The sequence below is a fragment of the Leiobunum rupestre genome, chromosome 2 (assembly GCF_980474605.1).
Source record: "Leiobunum rupestre chromosome 2, qqLeiRupe1.1.hap1, whole genome shotgun sequence".
In the NCBI taxonomy this organism is placed as follows: Eukaryota; Metazoa; Arthropoda; class Arachnida; order Opiliones; family Sclerosomatidae; genus Leiobunum; species Leiobunum rupestre.
Genome location: NC_143385.1, coordinates 40,628,990 through 40,646,447, shown reverse-complemented (window position 1 = coordinate 40,646,447; position 17,458 = coordinate 40,628,990). Strand labels below are relative to the sequence as shown.

Here is a 17,458-nt window from a genome sequence, read left to right as displayed (position 1 = left end):
TGGCGGTTTTAACAATTTTTTTAACTTAGTTAGACGGTTTTTAATATTAAAAGTAAATAAAGGGATTGACACGGTAGTAATATTTTTATAGATAAATTTTAAACATGAAATTTTATACATTTGTTCAACATTTAAGAGTTTATTTTTAACAAAGAGAGGCTCCGATGGTGCCAGCCAATTTATATTGTAAATTCCTCGTAAGGACCTTTTTTGCAAGGTTTTTATTCTGACAAGATAATTATCCGCGGCATTACCCCACAACACAATACCATAATTCACATGGGAATAAAAGAAACTGTAATATAAATTAAAAAGTGCACTTCTTGGGAAAAAATCCCTAAATTTTCTAATTATATATGTTGCGGCAGCCAATTTTGTACATAAATAATCGATATGACTGCTCCATGTTAATTTGTCATCTAGCCATACCCCCAGATATTTAAATTTGTGAACTCTTATTATTTCAACTCCTTTAACCATTATTTTGCAGTCCGACTCGTTTACTTTTTTATTAACATTAGCAAAGATCATATACTCTGTTTTAAGTTTATTTAATTTTAGACCGTTATTTTCTATCCAATTATTTACAATATTTAATAGCTCATTCCCTTTGTTTATTAGTGCTTTTAACTTCGTCCCTACAATCATTAGTACTGTGTCGTCTGCATAAAGTTTTAGATATTCCGAAGATAATAGTTTTGTTATATCGTTGATATACAAGTTAAATAAAATAGGTGATAAAATTGAGCCCTGTGGAACGCCTATTAAGATTTTTTTTGGACTAGATGTATATTTATTTACTTTGGTTACACAAACTCTATTCGTAAGGTAGCTCTTTATCCAATCTAATGCTAAACCTCTTACACCCAGACGATATAATTTTTTAATAAGGCGATCATACGGAACGCTATCAAAGGCCTTCTCAAGATCTAAGAAAAGAATAATAGGTTAATATTTGCATTTTAATTGTAATTAGACACGGTTTTGTGTTTCCTCCATGGTAACTTAGAACAATTACTATTCCCAAATTTAGGAATTTTTCTCCAATTTGACAAAACAGATCCCCCATAATTGCTAAAACTATTTTATTAAAAAAAAAATATCCCTACGCAGTGTAATATTAGCGTTGCACACGCATCGTGATGCGGTGCTTGTTGGGGCAGCCTCGTGGCAAAACCTAGTAGAAGCCAATTTGAAATATGGAGTAAGAGTTATATAGTCAAATGGTATACCTACTGTAGAGATTCCAGCTAAATTGGTCGATGATATAAACCGATTAGCTTTATTTTAAAATTTTTGAAAAAGGTAAAACACTGACATTTTTCGATATGAAAATTTTTCCTACCACTGTTTCTAAGTGGCGTAGCGAGGATATTTGGCGTCCGGGGAAAACCGCCATAATTGGTGCCCCTCCCCCCTCCCCACCGTTGCCTCTGGAAAACCACATTATTTTGTTTTATTTAACAAAAGAGTACTTTCCAAGTTTCAAAAAAAAGGAGTTCAATATATAATCTGACAAATCAATTTTACATATAAAAATACTTTGGGTGCCCCTTTGGCGCCCCTAGCTATCGGTGCCTGGGGCCCATGCCCCCCCCCTGAATCCCCTCGCTACGCCTCTGCCTTCAACTTGCTAGTTTCAAACGATAGGAAGTCGTTCGAGGTGGTTGCCCGGTGTTCAGGGCCCTGTTATTACCCTGAGGTCAGTTCAGTTCGGCTTTTGTAATAAAAGCCATGGCGTAGATATTTGTTGGCGAAAAACGCGCGAATAGACGATGTACCCCAAGCAGGGGAAACTCATCCTTTTGCAACATAGTTCGTACGATGACCCAACGGTAATTGGGAAACGGGTACAGCATTCACAATAAAAAAATAATGATAATATAACCAAAACCATTTAATTTGGAAAAACTCGAACTAACTGGTTTCAATAAGCAGCAGAAGAAACAACAGACTTTTCCACATGATGTAGGAATTCGGCTCAAAAATTACACCACTTATTTAGCGAATAACAAAAAGGTAAATCAGCAACGGCAGTAGCACCTCCCACCAGTCCTGACACGAACATCTATGCGTTGAGTATTGCGAAAGCAACATATCATATATTTCATTATTTCGTTTTAAAATTCGTAACTCTCACCCTTGGATAATTTCAGTCTCTCCATAGCATTCAATCCCAACACAATTCATTAACAAAAATATACAGATGTTTCAAAAGGTTATGCAAATATTTGAAGGAGTTGTAGGGGGTGAGTTGAGAAGTATGCCTGTTTATTCCCATTTTCCTACGATTATGAGTTAAAAGAGCGCCAGAGAGCTTCAAAGTGTGGCCTTCTAGCCCCTGCAAGTAGTCTGCTAAACAGTGGTGTAGTCCTAAATAAAAAAAGAACCAGGCAGCTACCTGGGTACGGCCAACTTTGATTTCGCGCGTAATTGAAGTTGGCTGTACCGGCCGCTATAAATGTACGTCCAACTGCGATTTTTAACGTGAGCGAAGCTGGCCGTACCTAAGTAACGATTTGAAATTGTTATACTATTTTCCTGCGGGCAAATTTTATAATAAATTCACACACCCTTTATTCAAGAAAAAATGATTTGCGAAATAGAAGCAAGGCGTGCCCTGGCAAAATGGAAAAACCAAGGCGGGGGGGGGGGGGCCCTGCCTTTGAAAAAAGCACAGGGCGACGCCCTGGCCCGACTACACTACTGCTGCAATAAGCACGGAGATGCAGTGGTTTGGATACCTTTCCTGGTAGAGACGTTGATCAACCAAAGCATTGCCATCCGCTAGTTTATACACGAATATCCGCCAGCTCTTTCGAAATGAACTCCATTTCCGGGGCTAGTAGGCTACTAAAAAAGGTCAAGATCGCCATTTATTAAAGATAACACCACTGCACTAAAGGGTGTATTCTCATGACGTCATCATCACTGTAGTGGAATGCTAGTGTCATTCCCCTTTCCCCCATAACTATCTACCTTAAAGCAATGGCCGCCATCTTTTCGTGAATACCACCTATATGAATAGACGCTTATTTAAAATGTGACCAAAGCTATTTTTCCAAACCTGTTATAAATTTCAATTCCAATAGGAAAATTATTCAATTTTAAATAAAATTATTCAATTTTAAATAAAATTATTCAATTTTAAATAAAATTATTCAATTTTAAATAAAATTATTTAATTTTAAATAAAATTATTCAATTTTAAATAAAATTATTTAATTTTAAATAAAATTATTCAATTTTAAATAAAAATATTCAATTTTAAATAAAATTATTCAATTTTAAAATAAATTATGCCATTTTAAATTAAATTATGACATTTTAAATTAAATTATTCAATTTTAAATTAAATTATGACATTTTAAATTAAATTATTCAATTTTAAATTAAATTATTCAATTTTAAATTAAATTATTCAATTTTAAATTAAATTATTCAATTTTAAATTAAATTATTCAATTTTAAATTAAATTATTCAATTTTAAATTAAATTATTCAATTTTAAATTAAATTATTCAATTTTAAATTAAATTATTCAATTTTAAATTAAATTATTCAATTTTAAATAAAATTATTCAATTTTAAATAAAATTATTCAATTTTAAATAAAATTATTCAATTTTAAATAAAATTATTCAATTTTAAATAAAATTATTCAATTTTAAATAAAATTATTCAATTTTAAATAAAATTATTTAATTTTAAATAAAATTATTCAATTTTAAATAAAATTATTTAATTTTAAATAAAATTATTCAATTTTAAATAAAAATATTCAATTTTAAAATAAATTATGCCATTTTAAATTAAATTATGACATTTTAAATTAAATTATTCAATTTTAAATTAAATTATGACATTTTAAATTAAATTATTCAATTTTAAATTAAATTATTCAATTTTAAATTAAATTATTCAATTTTAAATTAAATTATTCAATTTTAAATTAAATTATTCAATTTTAAATTAAATTATTCAATTTTAAATTAAATTATTCAATTTTAAATTAAATTATTCAATTTTAAATTAAATTATTCAATTTTAAATTAAATTATTCAATTTTAAATTAAATTATTCAATTTTAAATTAAATTATTCAATTTTAAATTAAATTATTCAATTTTAAATTAAATTATTCAATTTTAAATAAAATTATTCAATTTTAAATAAAATTATTCAATTTTAAATAAAATTATTCAATTTTAAATAAAATTATTCAATTTTAAATAAAATTATTCAATTTTAAATAAAATTATTCAATTTTAAATAAAATTATTCAATTTTAAATAAAATTATTCAATTTTAAATAAAATTATTCAATTTTAAATAAAATTATTCAATTTTAAATAAAATTATTCAATTTTAAATAAAATTATTCAATTTTAAATAAAATTATTCAATTTTAAATAAAATTATTCAATTTTAAATAAAATTATTCAATTTTAAATAAAATTATTCAATTTTAAATAAAATTATTCAATTTTAAATAAAATTATTCAATTTTAAATAAAATTATTCAATTTTAAATAAAATTAATAAATTTTAAATAAAATTATTCAATTTTAAAATAAATTATGCCATTTTAAATAAAACTATGACATTTTAAATTAAATTATGCCATTTTAAATTAAATTATGCCATTTTAAATTAAATTATGCCATTTTAAATTAAATTATGACATTTTAAATAAAACTATGACATTTTAAATAAAATTATGACATTTTAAATAAAATTATGCCATTTTAAATAAAATTATGCCCTTTTAAATAAAATTATTCCATCTTAAATAAAATTATTCCATCTTAAATAAAATTATGCCATTTTATATCAAATTATGCCATTTTAAATCAAATAATTCCATCTTAAATAAAATTATGCCATTTTATATCAAATTATGCCATTTTAAATCAAATTATGCCATTTTAAATAAAATTATGCCATTTTAAATAAATTTATGCAATTTTAAATAAAATTATGCAATTTCACACCGTCTAGAATCTCAGAATTTAGTAAATTAGCCTTTAAGTTTACAAAGTAGACGATTTGATATTTTCAAACACAAAGCGTCTGCTTAGTAGCCGGAAATCCCGCAGCTAACTGTAGCTTCCCGTGTAAGCCACTAGCTCAGCTGCCTCTGTGTAAACTGTAAAGACTAATTGGAAGCCCTAGGTTCCACCTACTGTAAAGTCCAGTTATAGCGGACGACATTTTGTAAATACAACTCCCGATTCATTGCTGTATATAGCAGTGTCCATAATCCTGAGAGCTGTGCTATTTTATTGTTCAGCAATCAGGACCGGGATTAGTGGGCTGACGACTAAGGGCGACAAATTAAAGGCGCCTTGTTTCAGAATTAGGGCGGCAAAGCAAAATTTACGGCTGCCATGACAGCTTGAGTACCGTTTATCGTTTTAAATCATTCATTACCAACGATTCAATCATCGGAATTGCAATAATTTATAATTAGCCAGTAAAGAAACAAGGAAACCTTATAAAGATTAAGACTTTGGAACTAGCTTTGCTTAGGTTTAATAAATTAGAACAAATAATGGTCAATAACAAGAATGTATTTATTTATTTCATAATTAAGGAGAATAACTGTGTTGAGGCGATCCAAGGGCACCATGGTCTAGTCGCGAGAGATGGAAGGGAAAAGTGACTTGCGCTTCATTGGCGTCGGAAGAGGATCCAATGAGATACCGAGCCACGGTTTCATACTGACAGACCTTGAGGTGGATTGGGAACTGAAAATATAAAACTGAACTGAGACTCGAATACGTTTTTTTTTATTCGGTTGTAACGTGTGGGACAGTTCAGTCCTCTCGTCCATCAGCGCGAGATATGCGTAACGGCCACGCCTACAGGCGGATACGTGAGGACAGGGGTGGAAACACCCGTGGCGGAAGTATTCCGACCATCTGTTGGGGAATTGGTGGTCGTCCTCACACGACCATCCACAAACTCTGCCTTCCGGACGCTTGGGATTACAGGAGTGAGCCACTACTCCCGGCCACTCGAATATGATATAATAATTTTATTCTGAAAACAATATAGTGTAATATTTATGAAACAGAACGATTAATCGTTCGTAAGAATACCTAAATCGATTACTTTCATTAAAAAAAACATTAATCTAATTAACCGTTATATTCGAATATTGGAAAACCGTAAAACTGGTTTTTGGAAATCGTTCGAAAATTATATTTCTAATAACTGGAATACGAACCAAAGGTTGTACCAGTGGCGTAACTGCGACAATTCACTTTACGTGCATTGGGCCCAAAAGTTCAGAAATTCACCAAGACGACTGAACAGTCCGTAGAATATTTCCCCATTTTTAATAATAATAATAAGCTAAGCTAAGCTAATACTCAAGGCACCACTATAGGCCTAAGTAGTTGATTAAAATGCGTAGGATGGTGGTGACTATTAGGCCTTATATTTCTAGCTAAGACACTTTGTTAATACGGCTACCTATATACCCCAAAGATTGGTTCGCGTAAATAATTTTATTTAATTGCAAATATTAATATCTAAATGAGTACTATTGAGCTGATAGTACGACAAAAAACATTTTTTTAAATAAAATTTTTTTTATGGTAAATTATAAAGTAAGCACTAGCCAAATGAAGAAGGTTTTCAAGTGAACAGAATATGTCGGCAGCACCCTCTTTGCTTGAAGTTCCCGGGAAAAACCACGCCCCTCTGCCTTTGCCTTTGCCCACGTACTCTTTCACCCTTTCTCAAGGTTAAGGGGGACGACACTCCGCTAAGATCGTATACTTGGTTATACTTGGGGACCCATATTGTTTGTTAACGTGAACACGTTCTCGGCCTAAGTGAAAGAATGGTACCTCAGTCAATCAGCGTTCTTCTTAATGTTCTTTCCTAGGCCCCAATAGTCCCACAAATTAGTGAACTGTTGCTTTATTGGCAATGGATTGTCGCAGTTTTGCGTACACTTTGTGCAGCAGCATTTAGGGCAGCCATGTACGCAATTAATTTCTGTTTCATTTCCAGGATCTTCAGATTGGCAACCTTTCGTACAATTTACATCGTGGTTTCTAGTCATGTTCTTTATTATATCAATAAAACATTGTGGAATCGTAAAGTTGTGCTCTGAGCTGCTATCTTCGTTTGGTTCAGTTGAAGCTGGATCGTACACCAGCTCGTAATCAGGTCCTGCCAAAAATTAACATTAATACCGGTACGATATTCACTAGCAAAGATAGAGCGGCTTATTTAAATTTAAATTATGGTAGTTGACCCATGAATACATTATTTTAGTTTAGATTATGGTAGTTGACCCATGAAGACATTACTTTAGTTTATATTATATTAATTGACCCTAGAATACATTATTTTAGTTTATATTATGGTAGTTGGCAATTGGATTAATTAGTTTAAATTAAATTAAATTATGGTAATTGACAGATGAATGGATTAATATGCCCAGAAGTGGATTAGAATACGTTTATATTATGGCAATTGACCAATGAATGTTTAAGTTTAGATCGAATTATGGTAAGTGACCAATAATAATAATAATAATAATCAGCTAGGCTAATACCCAAGGCACCATCTTAGGCCTAAGTCATCGAGCGACTTTTAAAGCCTTTAATTCAGGTGGCCGGGTTACAATGCGCAGGAGGGTGGTGGCAAGCCCTGCAAGCCACGCGAGCCAACAGCTCCCTACACTAACTATTACCGTTAACCTCAATGATGGTATTAGTTTAGTTAATCTAGTTGAACTCTGAATAAATTACTTTAGTTTATATTATGACAATAGCCTAGGCCCAGGAAAGGATAATTTTAGTTTAGATTATGGAAATAGGTTCAGGAATGGTTTTCTTTGTTTAGATTACATGGTAATAGGGTCAGGATTGGATTACTTTACTTCTTATTATGGAAATTGAATTAATTGACCCAGTAAGGGATTAGTTTTGTTTAGATAATAGTAATATTCTCCGAAATATAGCCTACACTACGAAAGTCTGTAAAGTTAATACTGAAACGTAGTTTTAATTTTAGTTCCAAAACTTCCAAACGATGTTTTTTTTCAAATTTAATTTTATAAACGTTTAAGACCTTAAGAATCCCTATTCAGTCATTAGCTTGCGTAAAGTGAAAATTCGGTAAAATAGAATTACCGAAAAAAAAAGCGTCCGCTTGCATGATGTGGTAACGATTCGAGATACCGCAAACTGAAAATGTTAAAGGTCAGAGGTTATAGCAAGAACGATTAAAGTTTTACCGATATCCTTCTAGACCCGCTATAGTATGTTCTACTACGACATCCTCAAAGTGAAACCCTCCATTTCTCCAAACAGGGAGTAGGCTAGGTTTGCTAAGGCCTAATCCACCAACCCCCCAAATCCTAACAAGGGGTCCCAAAATAAATTAAATTAGAGGAAATGTTTGAGGGCTATCTATTAAATTCCTTAAAATTTAACTGAAAAATATTAACAGGCAGCAAATAAATTGAAATTAATTAATAACCATATATTGTTAGCTTTAGGAAATAATAAGGTGCCTCAAAATCCTTCTAAGGGTTAAAAAATAAAAATAGGGAGCCCCTTTTATCCTTGGTCTACCTAACCCAAACATTTAGGTGTCGACCACTGGAAAAGGCAAGCTTTTAACTGCCATGTAAATTGGTAGATGTATAAGTCTAAAGATAACTTTTTTCCATATTTGACCAAATGGCAAACATTCGACGACATTTTTCTTAAGATATTTAATTTATATACAACATGTTCTATGCTATAAATTAAAATTTAATTTATTTACAACATATTCTTTGCTATAAATTAAAATTTAATTTATTTAGAACATATTCTATGCTATAAATTAAAATTTAATCTATTTACAACATATTCTATGCTATAAATTAAAATTTAATTTATTTGCAACTTGAATCGTAGATTCATACTGGGTGCTCGCTATCAATTAAATTGCTTTTTTTGCTGTGAATCGGGCATTATCATTTAAAACGTTTTCGGTAAATCTGATTTTTAAATTTCTGCATCGTAGCTAAATCAATAATAATAATAAATTACTTTTTAAATGATAACTTACACTCAAAAAGCAGCAGTGGATAAAACAACGCTAAATATCGTACGTTAATCATAAAAGAAGGAATATGGAGTTTACGAAACAGGGGAAAATTAGCCTTAGTCCACAAATCTCGATGATCGAAAAATTATACGCCGATTGAGTGTGTTGCAAATCTGGTAATCCCACTATCAATGTTAACACGCCTCGTACATTCTTAGTAGACGCATTGGGCCACACTTGTGCCAGCTACGCGTACAGAGAGACGTCTCGATCAAAACATATTTCGGAAACCATCTGTCCTTAACATCCCGGGAAAAACCACGACACTTTCACGATTGTTTACTTGATTTCATATAGGAACCAACGGTTTTAGGTAATATATTAAATTTGATGGTGTTGAAGGAATTGTTATACCATCACATCACAATCGTAAACAGTTTTATTTAACATTTACACCCAAAAACGAAAGGGCTTTCTTTGATTTAAAAATTACGCCCAAAAAGGGAAGGGGTTTCTTAGATTTAAAATTTACACCCACAAAGGAAAAGAGCTTTTTTGATTTTAAAAGTACACCCAAAAAAATGGCTTTCTATGATTTAAAATTTACATATAAAAACGAAAGCGGTCTCTTTAATTTAAATTTACGCCCGAAAAGAAATGGGGTTTCTTTGAATTAAAACTTACGCCCAACAATAAAAGGACTTTCATTGATTTAAAACTTACACCAAAAATAAAAGGACTTTCTTTCAATTAAAAGCTACGCCCAAAAATAAAAGAACTTTCTTGATTTAAAAATTACGCCCAAAATAAAAGGACTTTCTTTGATTCAAAACTTGCGCCCAACAATAAAAGGACTTTCATTGATTTAAAACTTACACCAAAAATAAAAGGACTTTCTTTCAATTAAAAGCTACGCCCAAAAATAAAAGTGCTTTCTTTCAATTAAGAGTTATGCCCAAAAATAAAAGTGCTTTCTTTCAATTAAGAGTTATGCCCAAAAATAAAAGGACTTTCTTTGATTTAAAACTAACGCCCAAAATAAAAGGAATTTCTTTGATTTAAAACTTACGCCCAAAAATAAAAGGACTCTCTTTGATTTAAAAATTATACCCAAAAACCAAAGGGTTTCTTTGATTTAAAAATAACGTCCAAAAAGGAAAGTTCTATATTTGATTCAAAATTTATACTCAAAAACGAAAGAGGTTTCTTTGATTTAACATTTACACCCAAATACGGAACCGGAAAGGCCGTTCTTGGAATTAATATTTATGATCAAAAACTGAAAGGCTCTTTGATTTAGCATTTAAACCGAAAAAGGAAAGGACTTTCTTTGACTTAACATTTACAACCAAAAACGTTTTCTTTATGCATAGATCAAACATAGTCTAATGCTTACAGGGGCAAAGAATAGTTTGAATTTTGAGGGTGAGGCTACGTAAAGACGTGTTTTGGAGAACGGAAAGATATGCCTGAGATACTTGACGGAAGATGAGGAAATACCGGAAGATCACCTCGAATTTTCCCAACGGTTAAATGACCTTTACAATCTTTGACGTAGCCAGATAAATTAGTCACAAATACAATATGGGAAAACTGGCGAATGCCACTGACTTGGGGGACCGAATGCACAACATGTGGTGCAATGACTTAAAGGGGAACGGTCAAGCTTTAACCAATTAGATAGCCCTATAGCCCATTAAAAACTAAAATTTATGGCGAAAACGGCATCAAAAAATACTGTGTGGTTAATTTTTAATAAAATAAAGAAATTTCGTTAAATCGAAAAGCGCGTGTCCACCGCGGCACCTGTTGAGAAGTCGGTGAGACAGATAAAACAACGTAAAAGCGCGCGCTGCTGAAGACGCAAAAAATTTGTTTTGCATGCGCGGTGCGTTCCAGTTATAAATTGCACGATTTTAAAAGTTAGGATAGTTCGAAAATCGCTCATACGAGGTTAGGGCCGCTGACGGCAGCCCCTAAGATGGCGGCGAAAATTCAAACCCAAACACCTGGCGTTAATTTTCGTTTCAACTTGTTGGGCCAAAAGCTATTTTTTCAAGACAAAAAAAAGGTACGTGTTAGTATATTGAACGTCTTGTTAATCTTTTGATACGGAAGTAAGGCCATATTTGGAAAAGCTTGGCCGTTCCCCTTAAATTATTTCACTGTTTAAAATATTTTGTTAATATCATTTTAGATATAATACTAGGAGTCAGAAAAACCGAAACCGGAATTTTTGACAAAGACTTGTGTGGAGCTCGTGAAACATTATTGATTGATAAACTGAAATTGAACTCACCAAATTTGGGTATCTAAAGTAAAAGCCCGTGTTGAAGAAATCACTTTAGTAGCTTAAACCTTTCCACAGGGGCGGTTCTAGAAATGTATTCTTAGGTGGGCCCATACTTCAGGAAATAATAGGGGATGGGGGAGGAATTCGAATGGAAGTTTATATTAATTATACATTTTTGGGTGGGCTTGGGCCCATTGGACCACCCCCTAAAACCGCGCCTGCCTTTCCAGTTCATTCTTTTTGGAAAACGATATTCTAATCAAAATTTGCACGTAAAAAATTATGGAAGAAATAAAAAAAAGAATTTAAAATAGCATGAATATATTGCTTTGATTTTAGAAATGGTAATCATCGGCACCGCGATCAATCATCCCCACTTTCGACTTGGAGTAGAGAAGTTGACTGGAGGGGAAATTCCCATATCTGTAGCATTGAGTCTCTTCCCCCATCAATTCGGCCTAAGCCCTCCCAGCATGCACTGCGTTTTTGGTAGGGGCCTACGTTTTACCTTACTCTAGCGACGAAAAAGAGAGTTATTTCCAAGGGTGTTGTGAATATTTGATTGTGATTTTATAGATCCAAGGCCGAACAATCCATTATAAAAAGAACTAATGCAATCGGAAATAAAAAAATCATTCTAAACTACTCCAAGCTTCAAAACTAAAGCATGGCGAATATTTACAACTTTATTTCAATAAAAACCCGAATGAGGGCGACACTAAGGCGCCCCTACCGCGGAGCAAAGTATTCTGGGTAACGTTGAGCTTACAGACTTCCCACCCTCTTTTCCTCTCCAGTCAACTTCTCTTTCTACCGTCTGATTCTAGTCTAATTCTAAATGTTGTAATTTTTTACACTCTGTTATTATTTTCATTACTTTTTATTTTTTGTTTTTTCTTTTAATTAATGTTGTTTATTTTTCTTACGTTTATGCTTAAAATGTTAATGTAAATATCGATATAGTAAAATGTTTTAACTAACAAATTGTAGGGCTCACAAGTCAACCATGACTTAGCCCCAATAAACCTATGTAAAACAAAATTATTAAATAAAATTGTATTGAATTGAATTGAATTGAGGTACACCATTCCCGGCCGCAACCCTTTTCTCCCCCAAAACGGGACGGACGCACGCACAAATTTGTTTTCAAAGAAGTCGCTGCAATGAGAGCTTAGAGAACCAATGAGATACCGGGTTGATTTTATTTTTATGGGGGAGGAGTTTAGTTTTCAAACGCGAGGGTGGTTGAGAGCAACGATAAATATAGTAATAGACAAGAATAGGCTATTTTTACAGCATCTTTACCTGGAGGTGTTTTTAATATATATCTTCAAGAATAAGTATCCATTAAGGACCATAGCTGAACGGGCTCGTCTCGCACTAAGAGCCCGAGCTCAATTTGAGACTGAGCCCAGGCTTTATTATGAGAATGATACGAGCCAGATAAGAGATCAAAACGTTGTGGTCATTTAACTTGATCCCGAGATGAGACCAAGGATCCTATATGTTAGAAGGATATGAGGCAAGGGACGAAAAATGGTAGCGCCGTCGGTGGGTCATGCGCGATAGAGAATCCGTCTTTAAATTCCGTCAAGGACAAAACGTGCTGGAAGCACCGCCAAAATTTGTCCTTGAGGGAATAGAAACAAGAGGACCCACGATTACAGGCTCTCTTAATATCGACGGCGCTGCCGGCGTTTTGAAAACACGGGCTGGCCGGAGGGCTACCTATCCTTCTAACATATAGGATCCTTGATGAGACCTTTATAATATAGCGTATTTTTGTGTGCTCGAGATGAGACCATTAAAATATAGTAAATTGCTGTGAACCTGAGCTGAGTCCAATATAATATAGTGTATTACTACGAGTCCGAGCTGAGACCATATTTTTGTAACGAGCCCGATATGAGACCTTTTAATTTTGTGTCCGTTTTTGCACGATTATGTTTCCCTTGGCCACTGGGGAGCGCTGCGTCGCAGAGAAACACGTGCCGTAACCGTAACGCTTTCTTTGTCACCGACACGACCAACTTTGATTACGTGCTCTTTGCGTTATAACTAAAGCGCGAACAGCGCGCGATCACAGTTGGCCGTGTCACCCTTGAAAAAAGCTCTGGCCTACTGGGTTAATACGGAATTTATGTAATTGGCTATTTCGGATAAAGTGATTTAAAAACACGAGAACCACCAATGGTCTAGTCTTAATAACGTTTTTCGCCTTGAAGGCCTATCGGCCGTAGTACCGCATATTTTTCCCCAATAAAGCTTAGTTTTCTCCCCCACTTCTTGGTCTCTTTACTTGTTCGCGTTTTTACTCCTAACGTGATTTAACCCAGTCGTTTTCTGATTGGTCCAAAGTTAACTACCTTCTAGAATTTTCGAAGATTGTTGTAGTGAAGAGAGTAACAGGCCTGTTCGCCTGGCTGTTTCGTTTGACTTATGATTTATATATCAATTTGAAAAATATATTAAGACTTAAAAATGATTTAAAAAGACAGGAATGAGCCCCGCGAGTGATGCAAATTCTTATGAGACTGAGACGAGCCCTTGTTAGTAACATAAATAAATATTAGCCCGAGACAAGCTCAAATGTTTAGGGAGAGGAATTGCGAGTTCGAGACGAGCTCTTGTGTTTCGGAGAAAAAAATATAAGCCCGAGGCGAGCTCTCATAGTTAAGAAAAAAAAATTGTGAGCCCGAGACGAGCTCTCGTAGTTAAGAAAAAAAGTACGAGCCCGAGATGAGCTCTCGTATATAGAAAAAAAAACGTATGAGCCCGAGACGAGCTCTCGTAGTTAAGAAAAAAAGTACGAGCCCGAGATGAGCTCTCGTATATAGAAAAAAAACTTATGAGCCCGAGATGAGCTCTCGTAGTTAAGAAAAAAGTACGAGCCCGAGACGAGCTCTCGTAGTTAAGAAAAAAAGTACGAGCCCGAGACGAGCTCTCATAGTTAAGAAAAAAAGTACGAGCCCGAGATGAGCTCTCGTATATAGAAAAAAAAACGTATGAGCCCGAGATGAACTCTCGTGTTTTTGGGGAAATTATTGTGAGACCGAGACGAGACTATGGCTAAACTAAAGTTTGGTGAGACTGAGTGCGAGATCAAGTCTTGGTGTGCAGCTATGTTTAGGTAGACTGATACTTCTCTCGTAGGCGATATATTTTATACTTCTGTTTAAATTGACAACACTTTTTTAAGCTATTACTCGGGATTAAAATGCCATTTTTTCTTGTAAGTAGCCCGTACACTTATCCTGGGAGGAAGGTCTGAAGGTTAATGTCAAATATGTATATCAATTTACTTTTGATATTTTTAATTCTGTGTAAAATATTTATTTTGGGGTGTTTGTGCCAAAAAATACTAAATACCAAAAAAAATGGTTTTTTACTTACTTATTCGTTCTTAATTTGTTTGACCAATGCCTCGTCAACGCAATTAATATTATCAAAAGTATATTATATTTCGATTTGCGAGACTATCTATTTTAATAAAATTTTTCCGCACAAGTTACACGCTAGAGCAAATCAATCTTCTCATGTTGCCGCTGCTTTTCCAAAATAACCCTGTATGATTAGCTAGAGAGGTTGATTACACACCGTGTGCAAGCCTTCAGCTTTGGCTGTACTAAAGTGGTTACGTGACAGATTACAAATTTAGAGATGTTCTAAGTTTCATGTGCCTGTAATTGGTGTACACTTATTAAGCAGTGGATTGGCTAGGGAAAATATGTGGGAGAGATCGGTAACTTTCTAAATCTTGTAGATCAAGGAAATAATGGCTGAGCGTGCACGTCTCCTCACAAGGCCGGGCGTACATTTGCTTCTTATTCACGAAAGGTGGCTCTCTGCTCTGAACCTTAAAGGGAATATAACCTCTGGTATTTCTGTCGCCCTCCGAGGCTGCCTCCCATGGCTTTTCACACTTGCGGCGCTGATAATCGTTGATTGTGAAGGGAATAAAGGAAAATGATGGGGTCTTCCATAAAGAACGCGTTGGAGGTTCTATTCCCTTTAAAAGGGGTTTTCAAAAGGTTAGGCTTAACTTTTTCCATTAAGACAAAACAACAACTTATATTTAAAGCATTTGAAATAATGAAATATGTGTGCATTTTCATTTTTTCTTAAATTTTGAGAATTAAACTTTTTTAAAGAAGCTAAATAAAAGAATCTACATCCGAAATGTTGTTCTAATTCCACAGTTGGCACCTAGCAACGCCATATAGTTTTGTGGGTTGAAAGTCTTTTCTGTTGCCCAGGCAACGGGGTCCAGATACGAGATAACCTAGTGACCGGGATTGTTGAACTAATATGCAAAATTATTTGAAGATATTTCAAGAGATTGGTTGCATTTGAAGCTTAATAATAATAATCCGCTAGGCCCAAATCATCTAGCGACTTTTAAAGCCTTAAACAGGTGGCCGGGCTACAATGCATAGGAAGTTGGTGGCAAGCCCTTCATGCCACAGCTCCCCACACTAACTATTACCGTTAACCTCTACAAGTATCTTAAATTGGAAACTTATACAACCTCGAGGAAGCTTACAGTGGGAATATTGACCCTCAATTTCGGAAGCTTACACCTCAACACGACTGAAAGCGTGTATTACTCCGCTGAAAAGGTGAAAATTTAATTATTACACTCCATAGGGACATTTATTTTTATAAAAAAACATTTTTCTGATGAAAAAGCTTCAGAAAGTCACTATGACGCACTTCACCGAGCCATATTTTTCTTCCGAAATTTCGAAAAATCAGCGAGAAGGTATATGTTTCAAGCACATAACTTTACTAACAAAGGAAATACTTATCTCGTAACAGATCCATTACATAGTTCTCGTTGTATATTTCAACATTCCTCCCCCCTACCCTTCAACTGAACAAAAAATACCGTTTATCTTTAAGAGCTTAGAAGGATACTTCTATCTTAAGAGTATGTTATGAACGTCTGGTGACAGGTAATGGCGGCTATCACGTGTGTCTCTCGTGAATGGTCGACGGATGAATAATGTTTTAAGAAGAGTATAAATGCCGCTCGAAGTAGATTTACAGTCTCAGTTGTAAATTCGCTACGAGTCGACGCGTCACTATGAATTCCGTAGAAGGTTGGATGGGGCGTCTTCATCGTATGTTCATCCTTTACGGCCAGCGAGGAGATTTCGTCCTCGACACCAAGTACCTCGAAGCGTACGTCAAATCGAAAAGTAAGAGAATAAGCGAATTACAAATTCGGAACATAATCAACGAAGTGGACAGTGATGGCGGAGGGACGTTCAACTTCACGCGTCTGATGGCTTGGTTGATCTGTCTCTTGAAGAGAAGAGTCTGCGGCCGACAGGCCCTTAGAATCGCCGATAGACAGTGGCAGGCATCCATCAGCGTCGCCAAGTTTCGCCATCTGCTGCCCAGTATCGAAGGTAACTTGACTATTGAGGAAACCAAAAGCGTTATCCGACGCGTTGACCCTGACAGTGACGGTGTGGTGTTTTACGAAGATTTTGTGGCTTGGATATTTTTCGTTTAAGTTGGTTTCCCGAATTCAATAACTCAAATGTATACTGGGGTTTCAATTTCATTTCCAATTTTTAATGATATTTACGATTTTAAATAATGCGTATTTGGACCTGTTTAAGTTACTTCCGTTCCAATGGCATTTATTGCTATTTGGTTCGGGCTGTTTTTTTGAAAATTTCGTATACAGTTTGTACTAATTTGGATTTAGTAAATAAAATCGATTGCAAGGTTAAAATCGTTCTACTTCTTTTTTCTAGTGTTTCATTTGTAAATGATTTTTTAAACGCGGGGACGCTATTAGGGTAATTGCGTTATTCCATGGCCGCCATGTTAAACCGGTTAAGACACCCTGGTTAAAACATGAACGTGGAACTGGTGGAAGCATGGATAGTAGATCTTAGAGGATCGGTAAAAAGCCTGGTTTTTAGCCCCCGTAAACCAATCACACTTAAGGCCAAGGTTATATGAAAAAAAAAACAAGTAACGCTAAGAGTGGACGTTAATGTTCGAAAAAAGAAGAAAGATAAACACGAAGTACATGTTTACGCCAAAAGGTATTTTTTCACGTTTTTATAGATTAAATATGATATAC

General features: G+C 34.2%; 1 protein-coding gene across 1 annotated transcript; it reads left to right on the top strand.

The window, feature by feature from the left end:
* The first annotated feature begins 16,411 nt into the window (after window positions 1–16,411).
* On the top strand, window positions 16,412–17,101 carry LOC149957520 (neo-calmodulin-like). The gene has a single exon (XM_090164830.1). The coding sequence runs from the start codon at window positions 16,442–16,444 to the stop codon at window positions 16,874–16,876; it is 435 nt and encodes a 144-aa protein (XP_090020956.1). The 5' UTR covers window positions 16,412–16,441; the 3' UTR covers window positions 16,877–17,101.
* Window positions 17,102–17,458: the final 357 nt, after the last annotated feature.

Bases quoted from the DNA above. Each gene is read 5' to 3' on its own strand.
- LOC149957520 (XM_090164830.1), top strand. From the start codon at position 16,442: ATGAATTCCGTAGAAGGTTGGATGGGGCGTCTTCATCGTATGTTCATC.